Source organism: Balaenoptera physalus (assembly GCF_965194825.1).
Source record: "Balaenoptera physalus genome assembly, chromosome: 2".
Lineage (NCBI taxonomy): Eukaryota > Metazoa > Chordata > Mammalia > Artiodactyla > Balaenopteridae > Balaenoptera > Balaenoptera physalus.
Genome location: NC_138883.1, coordinates 49710011 through 49731353, shown reverse-complemented (window position 1 = coordinate 49731353; position 21343 = coordinate 49710011). Strand labels below are relative to the sequence as shown.

The following is a 21343-nucleotide window of genomic DNA, read 5'->3' as shown; positions in this document are numbered from 1 at the left end:
TCTTTATTTTGAGCTAGTTGGTGGTTACACAAAGACAAACATACATATACATTTTACCTATAGCTGTATATTTACGTATACATACATATATGTGTGTAAAAACAATCAAGTTATAGACTTAAAATTTATGCACTTTACTGTATAAAGTTATATCTCAATAAAGAAGAAAATAAATTACCTTGTCACCAGCATTCTGAAGTTGCTTGTGTAGAGACATCACTTCTTGTTTTAAAGCCTCCTTTTCCTGCTGAGTCACTTGTAGATCAGATTTAATTCGGGACATTTGCAGGTTTACATTCTGCAGGGTGTCTTCTAAATTCTGAACCTGCATCATAAGAACAGTCATACACTGTGACAAATCTTCATGGTCTCACCTATAGCATGTCCATGTATGAATGAGCTAAGACAAGAGAACTCCAAGGTCCCTTCTGCTTCTACTTACTATATCCAGGTCTTTTCAGTTGTTCAGTGCAAATCTAGGATATTATGTATCTTTACAGGGTGTTAAGTTATATTTAGGACAATAATGAACTATGCCTAGAGCAAGGTATTGCTCGTATAGTCATCTGGTATATTACCAAGTGATATCTTACAGAACCAAGGATACCAACTGGCTTTACGACAGATGATTTTACTGAACTTTGTAGAAATTATGTTTTAGACTGTGATGTTGGTTTGTAAAGGACCTCTTAGATGAAAATAAAAACATATCTTTGTAGAACCCTACTCCATGCTAACAGCTCATATATATTTCAATTTTAAAAAATTTAAATTGGTAAACAGAATGTTAATAGAGAGCTTTAACTATAATAGGGCATGAACCTGCCTTAGAAATCCTAATTCTAAATTAGAAATAAGCAGTCATTTTTACACACTATTCTCAAGCTTTCATAAATAAGTAATCTCATAATGATGAGATAATCTTATGATTATTTCATAATAATGAACTTTGGGAGAAACATTGTTCAAATTATTTTACTACACTGTAACGTGTCAAATATTAGTTAAATTGAATCATTCTGAGCCCTTTTAGACCACATCCACCTGGAACATTCTTTCCACTTGGAGTTCTGCTGGGAGATACAGGAAAATATTAACTGTGCAGATGAAATAAGAATTGTCCACATACCTTTTCCTGTGAAGCCACTAGCTGTGATTTTAAGCTTTCGCTCTGGTGTTCCCAAGACTTCTGTTCTTGCTTCATAGTAGCAATTCTGTGCTCTAAAAGACTTGATTTTGCCAACTGATTCAGGAAAAGAAAAGAGGTAACAGCATTTCTACAAACATGTCTAGCCTCATTTCACATGGCTTCACTTATACTGAAAAGATCAAGTACCATCTCTCTACATAGGGGATCAAGACAAGGTAAAAGAGAGACATTTCCTTGACTCCCTTTGTACCTTTAATTTTGAGGAGTCTCTTCTCTTTGGGGATTTCAATTTTTCCTTCTCATTGCCTCATGTTTTTGGGTGAGACATGGTGGGCTGGAAGGCAATTAGAAATCCCAAGAGTGTGCCATAATAGGAAAATATGGAATGCCTATTAAGGCAGGTGGCACAAAGGCAGTGTTTTTGGATTTGCTAGGGAAAATACAGTAGAAAAAAAAAGTGTCTATGTAATGGATTTCAGATTATTAAATACATAATATTTATATTATTTATATTATATATAAGTAGATAGTGATATATTTAAATAATATATATTAAGTAGCATAGTTACTTATTAAAATAAGACAAACTTTATATTACCGTACTTAATAATATATTTATTAAACAGCTAATCTAGACTCCTGTTAAAATCATGGCTTCAGCAATCTACAGATTTAATGTGATCCCTATCAAATGACATTTTTCACAGAACTGGAACAAATAATCCTAAAATTTATATAGAACCACAAAAGACCCAAAATTGTCAAAGCAACCTTGAGAAAAATGAACAAAGCTAGAGACATAACCCTTCCAGACTTCAGACAATACTACAAAGCTATAGTAATGAAAACAGTATAGTAATGGCACAAAAACAGACATATGGATCAATGGAACAGAATAGAGAGTCCAGAAATAAACCCACACACCTACAGTCATTTAATCTTGGACAAAGGAGGCAATATATAATGGAGAAAAGAGAGTCTCTTTCAATAAGCAGCATTGGGAAAGCTGGACAGCAACATGTAAAACAATGAAGTTAGAATACTCCCTCACACCATACACAAAAACTCAAAATGGCTTAAAGACGTATATATAAGACATGACACCATAAAACTCCTAGAAGAGAACATAGGCAAAACATTCTCTGACATAAATTGCAGCAATATTTTCTTAGGTCAGTCTCCCAAGGCAAAAGAAATAAAAGCAAAAATAAACAAATGGGACCTAATTAAACTTAAAAGCTTTTGCACAGCAAGGGAAACCATCAACAAAACAAAAGGACAACTTGAAGACTGGGAGAAAACATGCAGAAACGATGTGACCAAAAAGGGATTAATTTTCAAAATATATAAACAACTCATACAACTAAATATCAAAACAGAACAAAAAAACAAAAACACCAAACAACCAAATCAAAAAATGGGCAGAAAACCTAAACAGACATTTCTTCAAAGAAGACATACAGATGGCCAACAGGCACATGAAAAGATGCTCAATATTGTTAATAATTAGAGAAATGCAAGTCAAAACTACAGTGAGGTATCACCTCATACCAGTCAGAATGGCCATCATCAAAAAGTCTACAAATAATAAATGCTGGAGAGGGGGTGGAGAAAAGGGAACCCTCCTTCATTGTGGTGAGAATGTAAATTGGTGCAGACACTATGGAGAACAGTATGGAGGTTCCTTAAAAAACTAAAAATAGAGTTACCATATGATCCTGCAATCCCACTTCTGGGCATATATCCAGAAAAGACAAAAACTCTAATTAAAAAAGATATATGCACCCCGATGTTAATAGCGGCACTATTTACAACCGCCAAGACATGGAAGGAACCTAAGTGTTCACTGACAGATGAATGGATAAAGAAGATACATACACACAGTGGAATATTACTCAGCCATAAAAAAGAATGAAATAATATGGACCTAGAGATTATCATACTAAGTGAAGTCAGTTAGAGAAAGACAAATATTACATGATATCCCTTATATCTGGAATCTAACAAAGGGTACAAATGAACTATTTACAAAACAGAAACAGACTCACAGACATAGAAAACACACTTATGGTTACCAAAAGAGGAGGAGGAGGGAGGGATAAATTAGGAGTATGGGATTAACAGATATACACTACCATATCTAAAATAAACAAGGATTTACTGTATAGCACAGGGAATTATATTCCATATCTTATAATAATCTATAATGGAAAAGAATGGAAATAAAGAAGTACACACACATACATACACGTATAACTGAATCACTCTGCTATGCACCTGAAACTAACACAATATTGTAAATCAACTATACTTCAATAAAAGAAAAAAAAAATCATGGCTTCAGGAGCTCTAAGGTCACAAAATACTGTTCTAGGAGACTTTTAGGCTAACATGTAGCCCCCCACGTGCCACTGGCATTAGAGAAATGCTCATTATGGTACACAATGTCCAATGATGGTAAAGTCTTATTTTTACTACCTTATCAACACAGCTATTTAATTCTTCACTTAGAGCTTCCTTTTCTTTCAGCAGTTTTTCATTGTGGCTTAGAATACTAGAAATTTTTTGCTGGAAGTCAGAGAGATTGGGACATCTGTGCAGCTGTAAGAGATAAACAAGCCCACCCATCACGTCTCATGGTTGTATTTAAAAAGATGTATTTATAAACAGGACATTTTCATGGCTGCTGCTGTTTCCCTATCTGTAGATATTTCCGAGGACATATAAACTCTAGGGGACTATAATTAACTTTAACAAAACGTTCCCTGCTGGCTTCTCTCTATTCTCCAACTGACTGCCGAAATGTCTGCTTAGACAAAATCAACCAGACATTAAGTAATGGTCCTAGCTTTCTGTTTTACCTTCAGGATAAAATAAATAACATACTGCCATTCTGTCATCAATTTAACTTGTGTACATATAGCACAAAACATTTTCCCCATGCCTTTTTTAACTAGAAAAAAATCTTTTTCAATCAAGACTATGGAATTGTCATCAACCAAGTACAATGTATCAACGAACAAAAGGGGAAGTTTTTTGTTTGTTTTTTTAAAAAATATTTATTTATTTATTTGGCTGTGCTGAGTCTTAGCTGCAGCATGTAGGATCTAGTTCCCTGACCAGGGATCGAACCCGGGCCCCCTGCATTGGGAGCACGAAGTCTTTCACCGCTGGACCACCAGGGAAGTCCCAAGGGCAAGTTTAAAGATAAATCAAGCAGTGTTTTTCAGCTCGTTCTGCATACCCTTCCCTTTGGAAGATGCCTAAATTGACTTGCTAAGAAAAAGGTTGCTGGTGTGGACACACTGGCTTCTTCCTCTGCCACTTTATGGCATCAAGGCAAACCGAAAACTTTTTGTTCCTTTTCGTCATCAGCCTTAGCACTACTGACATTTTGGGGCAGGTAGTTCCTTGCTCTGGGAGATGGTCCTACGCACTGTAGGATGGTTAGCAGCATGTCTGGTGTTACCTGTTAGATTCCAGTAGCACAGCCTGCCTCCCCATACACTGCGTGTGAAAACCCAAAATGTCCCCAGACATTGCTAAATGTCTTGGGGTGGGGGAGCAATTTCCACCTCCCCACAACCACTGCTGTAAGGAGACTGATTGTTTCTTACACTTCTTAACCCTTCCCATAGTTCATATGTTTTCAATTTCCCTCTACTTCACTTGGCTTTCAATTTTCAATTATTTATTGTCATTATGATTTTATGGCCATCTTTCAACTTTTTACCTGAAGTTCTATTACATTTAGCTTTAGGAATAGTATGACAAAATAGACTTTAAGGATTGAATCTTGTCTTCAACTGGCAACAAATCCAGCATAATTTACAAGTCTAAACAAGCCAGAAGGATGAAGGAAAGTGTAAAGAACCTGGGCATTGGTTAACAAAGGCCTTTTTTCCTTTGCTCACTACCCCATCTCCAGACCCTCACAAAGCCTGGTATCATTTTGGGTGTCTACAGACTGGTATGTGACTACTGCTGATGCTATTCGTGTTTCTTTTCAGTGCAACAGATAATACAAATAAAAATGTTTCGTGAACAAGAAATTATTATGTCATACAGAGAAGCACAGGCTTTCTAGGTCCAAGCTGTATGGAAGCAACAATGGGCTGACACCATCTTAACTCTCGTGATCCAAGAGTCCAGGTGCCTTGAACAACTGCCCACCAAAATCAAAAGGGCTCACTGTTTTTCCATCTCACTATTTATATCAATGCTTCAAAAAAAAAAAAGCAATAAAAATGTGCCAAATGATGTCCTCATCATATTATTTTACTCCCAACTCGGCTCCTTTTCTTCCGATCCCTAGCTTGGCAAAATCACAAAGCATACATTTCCCATGCTATGGATTTGGAATCCACCATTATCATCTGAAAGGTTGAACAACAGACAGAAAATGATAAAGGAGAAAAGTATGCCCAAGTTAATTAGGATGAATTTAGTAATAACAGCTCTGGAATACTTATATACCACAGAAGAGCCTTTTAACTTCTGGAATGTTTATATGGACAGACAGCTTCTGCTATGGCAGAACAGATAAACTTTGCATAGCAGCATCTGACTTGAAAAGGTTCTTATAAAGCACCTATCGGGTACCAGTACTGTATTAGGCAGTGTAAGAGATACAAATTCCTGAGAGTCTTATAATCCTATTAGGAAATCAAGACTTACAGGTGTCAATTAGGAATCAACATGAACATAACACACTCAGTGGTACAGACTCAGCATTCAGAGAAGGACACCTTCATGCTCATAGGCTGAATAGCTGTTAAGATAATTTTATAATCTAAGGATATCATAATATTAAAGTAATCCTTTGGTGAAGCAAATAAATAAAATGGAAAAACTAAATTCTCCTAGTATAAATCAGAATTGCTCAAACTGAGGGATTCATGTGCTCAATGAAAAATTCAGAATAAAGAATAAAATTGGACAACGTTCAGAATATATTAAGGTGAACCCTCTTATATACTTAAAATTAGGTCTTTGTTTGAAACTTTGAAATGTGCTTCTTAAAGCCAAATTCATAGGTGAGACTGAATCCCTGATAATGTTCTAGAATCTACTCTTCTGCCCAAGATAGATGCCTCAAACTCACTATGAGAAAAAGCAATGATGAGGGACCAGCTTCACCTGTGTCTCACAAATCTGGGTGAATAGATATTAAAGTTATGAGTAAGAAAGTCACCATCTTTTTAGACAAATTTATATTATTTAACACCTGGCCGGGAGAAGGTAGAGCAACAAATTTCTTAAACTGAAGTGGTTATGGTTCATTTATAGTAACAGAATGTCAGTCTACAACATGTAAGTTACATAACTAGAACAACATTTAGAGAATTAGCAATAGGAGCCCTTATAAATAGACTTGTACTGCAAGCCCTCAACTTTACTAAGTAATAAGCTAGTTAACAGGACTCAGTAAAAAGGACATTTGGTGGCTAGAAAAGTCAGACCATCAGGTGCATATTATTCTATGAGCCCCCCCATACCCCCTGTCCCCACCTAAGCAACACACGATCTTACTTGTTTCATTTTCTCCAGTTCATCTTTGAGAAGGAGGTTTTCCTGTTCCACAATATGAATTTGTAGTTTAACTTCAGAAAGTTCTGCCTCCAGAGAAGACACTAAAGTGGAAGACTAAGAAAAAATTTTAAAAGTCATATAATACACATATTCATTTAGCCTGGGGAAACTTAGTAAGTTCACAAAAGGCAGCATTAAGGAAACACTAGTATAAATTCAGTGACACACTATTTAAGATCATTTGTCCTTACACTCAATGGAACTAACCAAAACTATCTTTTAATAGACTTTCCACTAAAATGGCATGAACATGATTTCTAAGTTCGTTTTTGAAGATTTCTTCACTGTAAAGTTACTATCTTTCTCTGGGGGGAGGTGCTTTGCGACCATGCAAATAGTGTTTTTCCTTAAGCTTTTGCTTATTGATTTTAGTGTCTATCAGTGGATTTTATCTACAACAATTACTACTCTGGTGTTTGCCTAATGAAGATTTTCTATTTCCTTCTTTCTTCCTACATTTATTAATTGGAATTATCTTGCAAGGAAGAGCTGTTATTTCTCCCCCCCCCCGTTATTTATGTATTCAATTTTTTTTATAACAGTATGGACCTATAGATATTTATTTTATTTTGCATTTTATAATTATACTTATTTTATGCTATGCTTTATTTTGTTGATCAAATTATTCCAGCTTTGGCCATTAGGAGCTTCTTCAGGTTGTGCCCTGTCCTTTTGACATGCCCCATCTTTTGGGGGGCACCTTTTTCTTTCTGACACCATGAGATGTTCCAGGCTCATCTTGAATTGACCCTGCCCCAGCCTTGCGAGCAATCATTTTTCCAAGTAGCCCGGGCTCCTCTTATACGAGAATAGTGTTTAGAAACCAAGATCTGGGTACTCAATCCATATACACACATCTACATCTCTGTATCTATCTATCTGTCTATATATTAAGAAATACGAGTTTATACTAATACCTCAAATTCCAATCCAATATCAGAGGGTTCATTTTAGCCTTCTCAGTTTCCCCACTTGCAACTTCCTTTTCCAAAAATGAGAAACGCAGTTCTTATTATCTACAATACGTTTACTTATTTGTTCAATTCTAGTATATAGGGTAGTTCCAGAATTACTAACATACACCCCAATGAGAAACACATTTACTGACTAGATTATTATTGCCTTTATGTACACTTCTTTTTGTCTTAACCCTACCGTATACAGTCAAGATACTAATTTCTAAATTACTTATTTTCTTCCACATTGTAGCTATGTTATCCATTTACAATACAGTTAGGTTCATTTGTTAGTGTTTGTGTTCCATTTTAGTATCCCCCCCATCTTTGTTTTTTGGATTGGTTTTAATTGTGTGTTTATTTGAGGGGGTATGCGAAGAGTATGTAAAACATTACTATGGTTCTAAGCGTCAGAGCTATACGAAAATGTTCTCAGAAGTGTCACTCTCTTCCTCTTTCCTTCTATCACATTCCCATTCCTCTCTTCCATCCGTTTCCCACTCGCCCTCTATAGGTAACCATCTCTTTAGTTATCTGGTTTATCATTCCCATATTTCTTTACATAAATTTCTTTTACACAAATACATGTGTATTGTCTAATATCCCCTTCTTTCTTACATGGACGGAGACATACTATCTTAGATACTCTTTTGAGCTCTTCTTTTTTCACCTAACAGTATGTCCTGGAAATCATTTCACACCAAGAGATCTTTCTCATTTGTCCATTCTTTCTTTTTCTTTTTTTATAGCTGTAGAATACTACTGCATGGTGTGGCTATACCCATCACATTTATCTAACAACTCTCCGATGTATGGGCATATAGGTTGTTTCCAATATTTTGCAGTTACAAACAATGCTGCAATGAATAACCAACCCTTTGCGGTGAATTTTCATATTTTTAGAGGAATATCTTTCAGGTAAATTCCTAGAAGTCAGATTGCTAGGACAAAAGGTAAGTACATATGTAATTTTGTTAGGTTTGCCAAAATTTCCTTCCAGAAATACAATATCAGTTTATATTCCACCAGCAATGTATGAAAGTGCCTGTTTTCCCAAACCCTTGCCAACAGAATATGTTGTTATATTTTTAAATTGTTGCCAATCTCATAGGTGAGAAATGAGATATCAGTGTGATTTGCATATCTCTAATTCTGAGTAATTTTGAACATTTTTTCAGGGTTTGAGGGCCATTTTTATCTCTTTTTTGTGTGTGTGAATTTTTGTTCATGTATTTTTTCCCATTTGGCTATCAGATTTTGCTCCTACGCCATTTGACTTTTAAGAGTTCTTTACACAGTAGGGATATTAGCTCCACTCTTGGTGGTATATGATGCAAATATTTTCTCCCAGTTTGTGAGCTGTCTTTTGACTTTATTTATGGTATTTTCTTGGTCATGCAAAAATTTTAAAAATTTAATCAGGTCATTTTTTGCCTCTAGTTTATGAGTCATCGTTACATAGCCTTTCTCTACACCAAGCCTAAAGATGAATTTGCCCCGTTTCTACTAGTACTTGTATGTTTTACCTTTTATATTTAGACTCCTAATCCAATTGGAATTTACCCTTATGTATGGTATAAGATATGGATCTAATTTTATTTTCAATTGTCTACCCAGTTATCTAGGCACCACTTATTAAAAAGTCCATCTTTACCCCAGTGATTTGAGAAGCTACCTTTGTTATATACTAATTTTCCATATGTATTTGGGTCTAATTTTAGACTTTCTCTTCCACTTATCTGTCTATTCATGTGCGAACACCACACTGTTTTAATAATTAGGACTTTATGTATAAGAAATTAAATACAAGCATTTCTTTTATTTACTGGGATTTCCTCCAGAAAGGCTGTAGAGTGGCTGTAGACCATACCTGCACTTTACAGTGTTCCAGTTCTTCTTTTAGATTAGACTTCTCTTGTTCCCATTCCTCACATGTACTGTGTCCTGGCTCTTTATCCTTCTGACTTAGCATCTCTGCCAGACGTTGATTAACTTCTTGCAGTTCTTTCTGATTTTGAGAATTCTTTTGGCTAAGCTCCATATTTTCCAAATCCAACTGTTGGTTTTTGGTTTTTAATTCTGAAATCTAATTAAAATTGAAATAAGTCTTAAAAACTAGTTATCCTACTTCTGCTAAAAATATATTTAGAGACTAGTTGTTTTACCCTCTCTATGTAAAGTTATACATAAACACACACACACACATTTAATAGCAGAAAAAATACATACTCATTATTACAAAGTCAATCAGTTCAGAAGCGTATGAAGAAGTGATAGACACTCTGTCCACAGAGTACCCCACAGGGGTAGCCACTGTTCACAGCTGGGTACGTATCCCTACAGATTGTTTTCTATGCATATACAGACCTATATACGTGTAGTTTTTTTCCTTCTTTAGAACAAAAATTTGCATTATTTCAGATGTTCGGATAGTCTGCTTTTTCCACTTATAATATATTACAGACTCTTATCTTTCCAAATCGATGCATTCAGAAACCACCACATGCCATATTTTTAGTGGCTATAGGGCAGCGGTCGCCAACCTTTTTGGCACCAGGGACCGGTTTCATGGAAGACAATTTTTCCATGGACCTGGGCTGGGGAGGGGTGGGGGAGGGGGATGGTTCAGGCGGTAACGCGAGTGATGGGGAGCGATGGGGGGCAGCAGATGAAGCTTCACTCTCGACCGCCGCTCACCTCCTGCTGTGTGGCCCGGTTCCTAACAGGCTGCGGACCGGTAGTGGTCTGCGGCCCCGGCGTTGGGAACCCCTGCTATAGGGTATTCCATGTATCAAGACATTACATACTGCATTTATCCATTCCCACACTGATGGACATATAGGTTTATTATCATTCTTTCTTTTAATTATGAAGAAACAAAATCTTTTGGAAAATTCATTTACACATGGTAGCATTTTGTATTTAGGATCTTATTTTTGGAAGTAGGGCTGCTGGGTTAGAAGGTGTGCATATACATTACTGTTTTGATCGATATCCCCACAATGTCTTCCTCACAGACTACCAACTTATAGTCCTATCAACAATGTATGAGTATATTCATTTCCTCATTCCCTTTTTAATACTAGACAAGATCAATCTTTAATTTTTGCTAATCTGACAGGTGAAAAAAAGAAACTCATTTAACTTGCCCTTCCCTAATTACTAATGAAGCTAACCATCTTTTTATATGTTCTCTTCTTTTTTTCTGACTTGACCAATCATATAAATTATTCACTTTTCTACTGCATTTTGCAATTTGTTTGTAAGAGTACAGAATATATTTTGGACGTTAACACCTTGTCTATTTCAAGCGCTGAAAATAGTCTTTTCCCAGGATGTCCTTGTCTTTGACTGTTTCAGATAGATTCTCAAATGGCTTTTCCCCACACAATTGCATATTGTTGAGATTATACAAATTGGGCATTGAACGGCACAAGCTATCTAAATAAATCATAATTCTGTGAAAATATACACAGATTAACTAGTATTCTATATCTGTAAAATGCTGTTCTTAACTTTCTGCTTTTAATTGTGGTGAGGAAAGAGGAAGGAGCTAACATGAATCGAAACCACATGTGGGGACCTCCCTGGTGGTCCAGGGGATAAGACTGTGTACTCCCAATGCAGGGGGCCCTGGTTCGATCCCTGGTCGGGGAACTAGATACTGCATGCATGCTGCAACTAAGGAGTCTGCATGCTGCAACAAAGATCCCGTGTGCTGCAACTAAGACCTGGCGCAGCCAAAATAAATAAATAAATATTTTTTAAAAAAGCCATCTGCTACAAAGAGCACAACTGAATCTAATTAAAAACAAAACAAAACAAAACAAAACAAAACCACAGGCAGCATAGAGCTAGTATTTCACAGGTTCGGTTTTAGAGGTTATCACCTCCCCACTCCCACTGATTATAAAGCTAGTATTCAGCACCAGAGTCTAGAAATAATATATACATTATTATATTCACAAAAAATAGAAACCTAGTTTAGAATTAGCATGAGGTGAGTTTCCATTTTGAAACTCAGGATTTACAACCTTACCATTATTAGCTACGTTTCCAGTAGCATGTGCTGTAAATTTCAAATTTAAAAAAAGAAAATTTTAGAATCAGGAAACATTGGGAAATATTCTCTCCTTACCTGTTTCTTTAAATTTTCAACCATCTTCTGAACTGCAGCTTTTTCCTGTTTTACGGTTTCTATTTTTTGCCTAAAGGGACAATGAAAATATAACTTAAGAGTTAGGCTTTAACAGTTGAAGTAAAATAGTTTTAGTCCTCACAAAAATGCCTTAAGAACATTTAAATATATGTCTTACCACATTTCTTCCTGAGATCCATTTAATTTCCCTAATTTCAGGTTAGAAATGCTGTCTTCTTCATTTAAAGTAGTAATTTCATTTCTCAAAATAGAATTTTCCTCTTGAAGCTTCTCAGATTCATATCTGAAGTACAGAGATTTTAAAAAAATAGTTGTAACAAGGCAGTCATCTGGCATCTTTGGAAAATACTTTATAGTAACTTCCAATTAAACACGTGTTCCATGCCAGTTAAAAAGAAAAGCCTAAATTAGTAGTCTCTTGGTGCTTGGAAATCAAGCTACGACATATTGACTCATTTCTTTTGGGAAGCAAGAATTTCACTAAAAGACATTAGGGAAGTGTGACTAAAACACTTGAGCATGGAGACAGAAAGGAGACTCAATGTCCATCCTGGTTGCTGACTTTCTCAGTGGCAAGCATATGCTTTGAGCAAATTATTTATTTCAGTCTGAAGTCCTGCCTGCTCCTAAAAGACAAAAGCCATATTACTAAGCTGTATGAGCTTCAGTTTTAAACCCCAGGGTACCTAGAGAAAGAAAATTCACTACATAAATGAAAGGGCCATGTCAAAATATGTACACTAATGTTTACTTTGTGATTTCTTTCATCTCATTATGATTTTTAGAACTAAATATGGTCTGAGGTAAAACGAGGAAAAACTACACCCAGAATTATTTTGTTTTTTCATATCATTAAGATATTTCAGACATGATGTAATATTTTACAAGTTTTTTTTGAACCAAATTTGTTAGAAGGCTACTGCAATCATATTTTATAAAGTTGAGTGAGCAGTGGTTCAAATTAGTATCATTTTTGTCTTTGTGTTTCAAGCACGTTTATTAGAATCTGATAGATCCTCAAAAAATTATGTTCTAAGATAAATTTCCAATGTTTACAGAATATCAGCCTGCACTTCAAGTGATATAAGTGAAAAACTATAAGCCATGAGACACAACACTTTTCCTATATTAGTATAAGAAGAGAGTTCTTATCTACCAAGTGAGTTAACGATACACGAAAGGCATTCATTCTCATATAACTTGTTTCATCAAAATGAGGAAAATAACCAACATTTAGCCAAAAAAACCCCACCAAAACTATCCATCCAAATGAAGTGCTACAAAAGAGTTAAAGACTTGACATACATTGATGATGCACATGGTTAAACAACTAACAGTCTCCATCATGAACTTTCACACCCTAAATGAACGACATTTATTTCCTATAGAGGAAGGAGTGCCTCCTAGGCAGGGTTATTCTACTTGTTAATACGACACAGAAGCAGAAGGAAGTCTAAAGCACTGCTCTCTTCTTGAAGACTAACAGGTTAGTTTCTCTAGGCACAGCAAGCAGTGAAGTTAGATTTGGTGAGGTGCTCTGTGGGATTCCGTGAAGTGTAGAAGGTGCATACATTACCTCAGAAGCTCAACTTTTTGCTGCATCTCACTGCACGTGATTTGCAAGTCATGCATCATTGCCTTCAGCTCTTCCTCCTTTTCTCCTTGAGAAGGTACATCTTTTTGCTTAACTAAAGCAGTGACTCTTTCCCTCAACTTTCTAGTCAGCTCCTGCAGCTTCTTTTTCTCCCGTTCTAATTCTGTGATTGTGGCCTGGCGCTGAAAATGTCTGTCCTGAAGGCTGAGGAGAGCAGTGTTTTCCTCCAGTATTACTTGGTTCTGTACTCCAGGCTTTTCTTGATGTGTCTGGAGTGTTCCACGTAGCCAGGCAATTTCATGTGCTCTTACTTTTTCTAAGAGCTGTGTATTCTCCTGCTCTAGGTACTGGTTTTCTTGACAATGTTCTTCTATAATATGGTGTACACTCATAACCTTTGGTACACACTCTTCCAGTGTCTGATTTAGTTCAAGGACCTTTTCATCAGGTCCGACTTCCAGGTTATCTAAATGGGCTTCCCATAAGGAGAAGCAGTCATACTGCAGCACTGCTCTTTCTTGCAGCTTCTCGATCTTGCCTTGCAGTCTCAAAACCAGAACATGCAGTTCCTCATTTTCTCTTTTGACCTCGTCGTAACTCTTTTCCAGGCTAAGGAATGTTTCAGTCACTTCTTCAACTTTCTTTAGCTCATCCTGTAATCGGAACATTTCTGAAGTGAGTTCTTTGTTATTTTCTAGTGCTTCATCGTAGCGCGTCTCCATGACTCTCAGCTCTTCCTGAAGACACTCATTTTCTCTACTAGCATCTTCATATAACAATTTATACTTGGTGGAAGCCTCGGGGATTCTTTCAAGCATCTTTAATTTCTTTTTTAGCACAGAAACATCAAAAAGTAAGTCCTGTTTCTTTTCAGAAGCTCGATCACAGTCTGCACGTAAGATCATTAGTTGTTCCTGAAGCTGGCCAATCTGATTCTTTAGGTCCCAGGTTTCAGTCCTGGTCTCCTCACTATTTTCAAGCTCAGAAAAACTCTCTATTGATGCTTCAGACTCCTCTATTCTGACCTCCTGTCTCTGACCAGAGCTTGTCCCCGTACTTTCCAGATCCCGGACCTCATCGCCTTGCAGATCACTTAGGACGTGCTGCATGGTTCCACCTTCTACTTGTTTCATTTGGTTTGGCAGTAAAAATGGCTCTGTTTGTTCCACGGAATTTCCAAAAAACCCAGTAGCTGGCTCATCTAAACAAGAAGACATTACTGACTCTGGCTCTAATTTTTGCAGCCTCTGTTGCAACCTAGAAATTTCAGTTGCCATTTTCACATTTTCCTTCACTGCTCGTTCATGAGCTCTTTGCAGGCTTAAGAGGACATCTCCGTTCTCTTCCAACAGCTGCTCTCCTTGCTGGAGCAGGGACATGGCTCCACTTCCTTCCACCTCCTCCCTTCCCATTGCCTGGCAGCCATTCTGAAGCCTGGAGGGAGGAGATGCCACCTGCTCCATTTCCTTAATTTTATCCTGAAGCCTGGAGATTTCTGTGCTCATCTCAGCCCTCTCTCGATCTGCTTTCTCACAGGTCGCTTTGTAGACACTCTCCACGGCCAGAAGCTTGGACGTCATTTCCTGCCTCTCCTGGTCACGTTCCCTTTCTAGCCTTTCAAGCCTCTGGCTGGCCAGCTGCTCCGAGGCGCCTGCCTGGCACAGGACCTGCTCACGGTCCTTCAGTTCTCTTTCATGACTGCTCTTCAGCTCAAGTATCTGGCTGGACAGCAGACTTTGCTGACTTTCCGACACAGTTCTTAGATCTTCCAGGTCTTTGAGTAGCTGCTCTCTCTCAACAACCATGCCGTTCAAATGTTCTTTGTATGTTTTCTCCAGCATCTCTCTCTCCTCGGTCAGGACCAGAGAAGTCGCTTTCTCTCTCTGGAGAGTCTCTTTAAGCTGCTCCTGGGCTTCTGCACACTCCTGGGTGAGCTCGTCCTTCTCAAACTCCCACTGGGATCTCTCCTCGCGCTGTTGTTCCAGGACCTCCTTCAGCTCTCGGCGGTAGTGCCCCTCCAGACTTCGCAGAGCATTTTCACATCTCTCAGCGACTTTCTGACAGTCAGCCTGAAACTGGGCTTCTATCTGAGAGGTTCTTCTATTACACTCAGTTTCCATTTTTTCCCTAAATGTGGTCAACATACAGCATTACTGAAACTGCCATCAACTCCAGAAGCAAACAAAAAACATTTTCCCGTGCATAGAAGAAGCAGCCAAGCAAACAATTTAAATATTTTCTAAAAATGGTCTTCACTTATTCCTATGTGATTCATTTATACTGAGAAGGGATCTCATTTCTGAGAGCCAATGCTGGCAGCCATAATTAATTTAAAAGATTTACTTACCTCTCTCTGCATTTAGAAGAAAATTTAGAAACCAAATTCTTTGGTATACTCCCAGATGTATTTGTTTATGGATTTTTAGCCAAAAACTTAGGCTGATATTTCACATTAAATGTTCAAATGCATATTAGCCTAAACCCTAATTTGGGAAATACATAAAATTCTTCCATTTTAATTAAGTAGACATTGGTGGATAATAGTCATATAAACCACACATATTAACAAATTCATTATGTTTTGCTTTTTATTTAATAAAGTAGCACCAGGTTAAAGTATGAAGCACCAAAGCCCTGAAAAGTACCTGAGATTTCACGTGAGGAAAGTAAGCACAAAATGGTGTTTCGTAACTCTGGAAGGAAATGTAACTTTGCCCAGAATCTAGCTTATAAATGGCCTTTCTCAGAAAATAGCAAGACTGAACTAGGAAGAAATCACGTTTGTGATAACCTTATCCTCATCTGGAACCTTAAAAAGTACATGCCTGATACAAAAAATACTTTCCTCTTTCTAAAAAAAAGTTTCAATACCCCAAGGTAGGCTTATATCTAAACAATGGCAAAACAAGTTGAAAAACTAAAGAAGAATCTAGTCAGTCAGTGGGCTATTTTGTCTTCTGATTTTTCAAAGTCTCCTTAATTGACTGGGATTTCTGGTGCCCCCGAGGAATGGTGCCCCAGGTTCCTCCATTTCCCCCATTTTCTTACCTTCCCTCATGTAGTTCCCTTTGGTGTTTTTCCAAGAGCTCTTTTTGCAATTCCTCTTTCTCAAGAGTGTGCTTCTCCACCAGGCTTTTCAGTTGCTCCTGGTGAACTTGTTCTAGTTCCTGAGTCAAGCTTCTCACCTTCTCTTCTGTCCAGGCACCATTTTGAATGAGTTTTTCCCTCTCTCCATTAAAGCTTTCCTCTGCCTGCTCCAGCCTAGCCTTTAGCTCCATCTCATGCTCCAGCCTCAGCTCCTCCTGCAGGTGAGCCTTTTCCTCATCCCATTTCATTTCCAGTTGTTTTTTCTCCTCCTCATGTCTGCAGATAGCCGTGTGTTGTACCTCCTTGAGTACCACTGTCTGGCCCTGAAGTTCTGCAATTTCATTTTTAAGGTCACTTATTTGTTCTTCCAAGATGTGCACTTCATTCTCATACTTTTGCTTCACGTTCTCCTGCTCCTTTTTACAGGCAACCTTGGTTTCATCTAGCTGCTTTTCATAATGATGCACCTAAAGCCAGAAAGTAAAACCACCATAATGTTATTCAACTCAAGGCCATGGAAAGGTGATGGGGCAGTAATTACTTTTCTCCTACAAGACATTCCTCAGTTTTCCCATTTTTTGTTTTAAAGTAACAATTCAAAAACACATTAAATAAGATATTTTTAAGTCAGGCATGGTTTGATTACCTTTTTAACTTGGTTGAATTTTATTAGTTTCTGAACAACTCTATTAAAACTGACTAGACCTTCACAGAGATACCATTTGTCTCCACGGGCATCCTCTCCAACTGCAAACTTAGGGCCTTAACATAGTTAATTAAATTTAAGTATTTGTTTAACACCTGTCAGGTACCCTGCAGGCCGCATGGGGACACAAAGTTGGGTAAGACATAGCCCCTGTCATTAAGGAAAAACCACTCTAGACATGCTCATGACAAATACAAAAAAGTATACTACAAGTCAGAATAAAACATATAAAAGGTATAGGAAAAATAGTTACAATGTAACCTGGGATTCAAAGGAGGGAAAAATCACATTTGGTTGGGAGACTTCAGAAATGTAAGAGGTAGCATTTGATATAAACTCTGAAGGTTAAGTAGACTTTCAAGAGGTAGAAAGAAATAATAACACAGCACGTAATAGCATGAGCAAAAGAGGACAGTGTGATGAAGAGCAGCAAACTACCTAGTTTGGAGGATAAGGTAACTCAAAGGAATGGTAAAAGAGAAGACTGGAAATATAACCTAATGCAACACGGTAAAGGGTTTTGAAGGCCAAGATTCAGAATTTGTACCTAATTTAGGAAGTAATGCTATATCGAAGGGCTTTTTGGTTTTATTAAGATGTTTTTCAATGAGTTGCAAATAATGTAATGGTCTGCGAGTTCCATGCTTGCTAGGATTGAAGATACTACATTTTTAAGAAACTCTCTCCTATGAGGAAAAGGCCTCACCCTTGGCCTGTGAAACCATGCTGAGGTAGTGCGTTCCTGGTAGCCAACAGGACACAAGAGGAAAGGTATAGAAAGTGCTGCTCTTTGAGAAAAAAGAATTGAGAATGTCCTACATGCAAAAGCTTGTCAGAGCTCAAAGAAATCAGAGAACAGGATTGATAAGAAGGTCTTACTTTATCTTCAAGCTCCAGTCTCAGGCAACACAAGTCCCTGTGATGTTGTTCTTTCATCTGTTCGATGACCAGCTCCGCCTCGATGCTCATATTCAATGGATTGCATTCTTCAGAACCAAGCCCTGAAAACACATGGGATCTGTTGACCCTGCAGCAGGTTCTTTCAATAACACAACTGGCATCTAAGGAAGGATATCCAGTTTAATTGAGGAATAATTTTTAGCTTAAATTACTACAGATGAGATCTACTAGGAAACAACAGAAGGCAAGAGAAGTCTCTTGTTTTTAAGTATTAGGGAAAACAAGAAAAAATGAAGGTGAACAGATTCTTTCATTTACAGGCAATGTACCAAACCTTAATAGAATCCAGTAGAATAGCAGGTGGGAGTAGATGTGGAAATTGTTGCTTAAAGGTGACCTCCTCCTAATGAAAATCCTGAAGAGTGAGGTAGTTCGGTCAAACCAACCAGCCTTCTTTCCATCCAATGAATACTGAGTGACAAATTAGCAGAGGGGCAATGTGGCAGGAGAATGAACGGCCAGCATACTTGCTATGCTTTGAGGTGTTAACTTCATGGGTCAAGATATCCAACCCACCCCTCAACATTACAGAAGATTCAGTATTGTAATATTAATTTCCTGTAGTGCAGATAGGGCCTTACCTTAAATTATCAGCTAAAATTTTTTAAAGAATAGGGCATGGGTTAGGAACCTGGATATGGGCAGATTCGATAGAAAATTCTCAACTCATTCATATGAGTTCACCTCTGCAACTGCCCATGATGATGACTGAGAAGGACACTGAAATGTGAAGCATAAGCTGAGGGCTGAGCTAGTACACAGACAAAATGATTACATCTAATACTATGTTAGAAATCTCTTAAGGCAGGGGACTCAAAAGAGTTTTTCATGTAGAGATACACAGGCAGATGCAAGAAAGAGCATAAGTCTAGCATCTGGAATTGACAGTCTTGCTTTGGGCTTTCTCTTCATCTATCGTGGCATATCCCCAACTGAGAAGTGATACCTGGGGTGTAAACCACCCCAAGATGACACAGCCTCATGTACCCATAAGGAGAACTCCCAACCCTTGGTCATCTATGGAAAAGCCCAGAAAAACTTCTGAGATACATCATATCAGTTGGGCTCCATTCTTATACCACAGTAAGGCTACAGAGTACAGACTTAGAATCAGAGGAAAGGTGTTCAAGCCTGTCCCTGTCCCCTCCCCAATCCCTTATTTATTCTAGAATAAATAGGTAAGGAGAAGAATAAACAACCCTTGTAAGAACCTGTACTCCTGTTCCAAGGAGCAGTGGGGAAAACTATTTATGATGAAGAATTTATTATAAACCCTTTCTGAAACGGAAATTCAACACACTGGAGGAAAGGGGCAGGATGCCAGGAGGGAGGAAAAGAGCTGATAATGAATGTAGGAGGGTTCCCAAATGACTCTGCCTTCCAACCTTGCTACTCAAAATCCTCCTCAAAGGCACAGGCAACCAAGGTTTATTTATCTTATTTGTTGTTTTGCAGACATTTAGCATAGCCAGCATAAGGAAATCAAATTTTGTGGTTTCTGGCTAGCTCACTCTCCAAAACACTGTCATACCAGTTAGGCACTCTTTTAGAAAGGGAGGATTCAGCAATAACTCAGTGACTGAATTCTAACACTCCCAAGGCCTGGATTCTCAGACTTGTGGCCAGTTTTTTTTTTTTTTTTTTTAAACGAAGCAAATATCCTTGTGGTTTTATTTTTCCATTTCTTTGTTGATGCATATAAAAATCACATGGAAATATTCTCATAAAGACTTCAAGGACAAATGAAAAAAACAGACCACAAGTGAAACAGCTCAAGAAAATAGCACTGCCAAAGTCTTTTTTTGGGTGGGGGGTTGGATTGCCAACATTTTGCAATTCTACATTCAACCATGGTTTTAAAAACAAGAGTCAAAGGCAGAGACTCTGAAAAGATGGTGTCTGAATGGCTTACCCTGGTCAGGCTCGACACAACCACTGTTCATATCAAGTTCTTCTGACGGTGAGTTCTTCAAGGGAAGTCTGAACACTTTGCCTTGTGCACGATATTCTTCCAGCTCAGACTGGAGTTCATCTACTTGGTCTTGTAATAGCTGCAGTTTAAAAACCAATACAAGTCTTAGACGTGATGTCGAAAACACAAGCAACAAAAGGAAAAATAAATAAACTGTATATCATCAAAATTAAAAACCTGTGCTTCAAAGGATACCAACAAGAAAGTAAAAACACAACCCACAGAATGGGAAAAAAGTTTTTGTAAATTATATATCTGATAAGGGACTGGATTGTAGAATATATAAAGAACTATTACAACTTAGTAATAAAAAGACAAATAACACATTTAAATATTCAGCAAAGGATCTGAAGAGACATTTCTCCAAAGAAGATAAGCAAATGAAAAGATACTCAATGTTATTAGCCATCAGGGAAATGCAAATCAAACTCACAATGAGATACCACTTAATACCCACTAGGATGGCTAAAATAAAAAAGACATACATATATCCCCATATCCCCTCCCTCGTGAGCCTCCCTCCCTATCCCACCCCTCTAGGTCCTCACAAAGCATCGAGCTGATCTCCCTGTGCTATGAAGCAGCTTCCCACTAGCCACCTTTTTCCATTTGGTAGTGTATATATGTCAATGCTACTCTCACACTTCGTCCCAGCTTACCCTCCCCCACATGTCCTCAAGTCCGTTTTCTACATCTGTGTCTTTTTTCCTGCCCTGCCACTAGGTTCATCAGTACCGTTTTTTTAGATTCCATGTATGTGCATTAGCATACAATATTTGTTTTTCTGTCTGACTTACTTCACTCTGTATGACAGACTCTAGGTCCATCCACCTCACTACAAATAACTCAATTTCGTTCCTTTTTATGGCTGAGTAATATTCCACTGTATATATGTGCCACATCTTCTTTATCCATTCATCTGTCAATGGACATTTAGGTTGCTTCCATGTCCTGGCTATTGTAAATAGAGCTGCAATCAACATTGTGGTACATGACTCTTTTTGAATTATGGTTTTCTCAGGGTATATGCCCAGTGGTGGGATTGCATATATATACGTATAGCTGATTCACTTTGTTTGTGGTACAGCAGAAACTAATACAACACTATAAAGCAATTATACTCCAATAAAGATATTAAAAAAAAAAGACATATAATAACAACTGTTG

General features: G+C 37.6%; 1 protein-coding gene across 18 annotated transcripts in view; it reads right to left on the bottom strand.

The window, feature by feature from the left end:
- Window positions 1–21343, bottom strand: part of NIN (ninein) — a 106469-nt gene that overhangs the window by 19166 nt on the left and 65960 nt on the right. For 8 of the 18 annotated variants that reach the window (XR_014261121.1, XM_082452000.1, XM_082451999.1 and 5 more), the window contains 11 exons: window positions 20117–20255; window positions 18124–18305; window positions 16500–17005; window positions 13434–15578; window positions 12015–12140; window positions 11837–11906; window positions 9569–9784; window positions 6683–6796; window positions 3629–3751; window positions 1130–1243; window positions 179–325 (listed from right to left, as the gene is read on the bottom strand). Coding sequence is in view for 17 of the 18 variants with exons in the window: in XM_082452000.1 (XP_082308126.1) it covers window positions 179–325; window positions 1130–1243; window positions 3629–3751; window positions 6683–6796; window positions 9569–9784; window positions 11837–11906; window positions 12015–12140; window positions 13434–15578; window positions 16500–17005; window positions 18124–18305; window positions 20117–20255 (3882 nt within the window). In the remaining variant the exon portion in view is untranslated. The remainder of the gene's footprint in view (window positions 1–178; window positions 326–1129; window positions 1244–3628; window positions 3752–6682; window positions 6797–9568; window positions 9785–11836; window positions 11907–12014; window positions 12141–13433; window positions 15579–16499; window positions 17006–18123; window positions 18306–20116; window positions 20256–21343) is intronic. The other 10 variants (XM_082452003.1, XM_082452006.1, XM_082452008.1 and 7 more) reach the window with 5 other exon arrangements.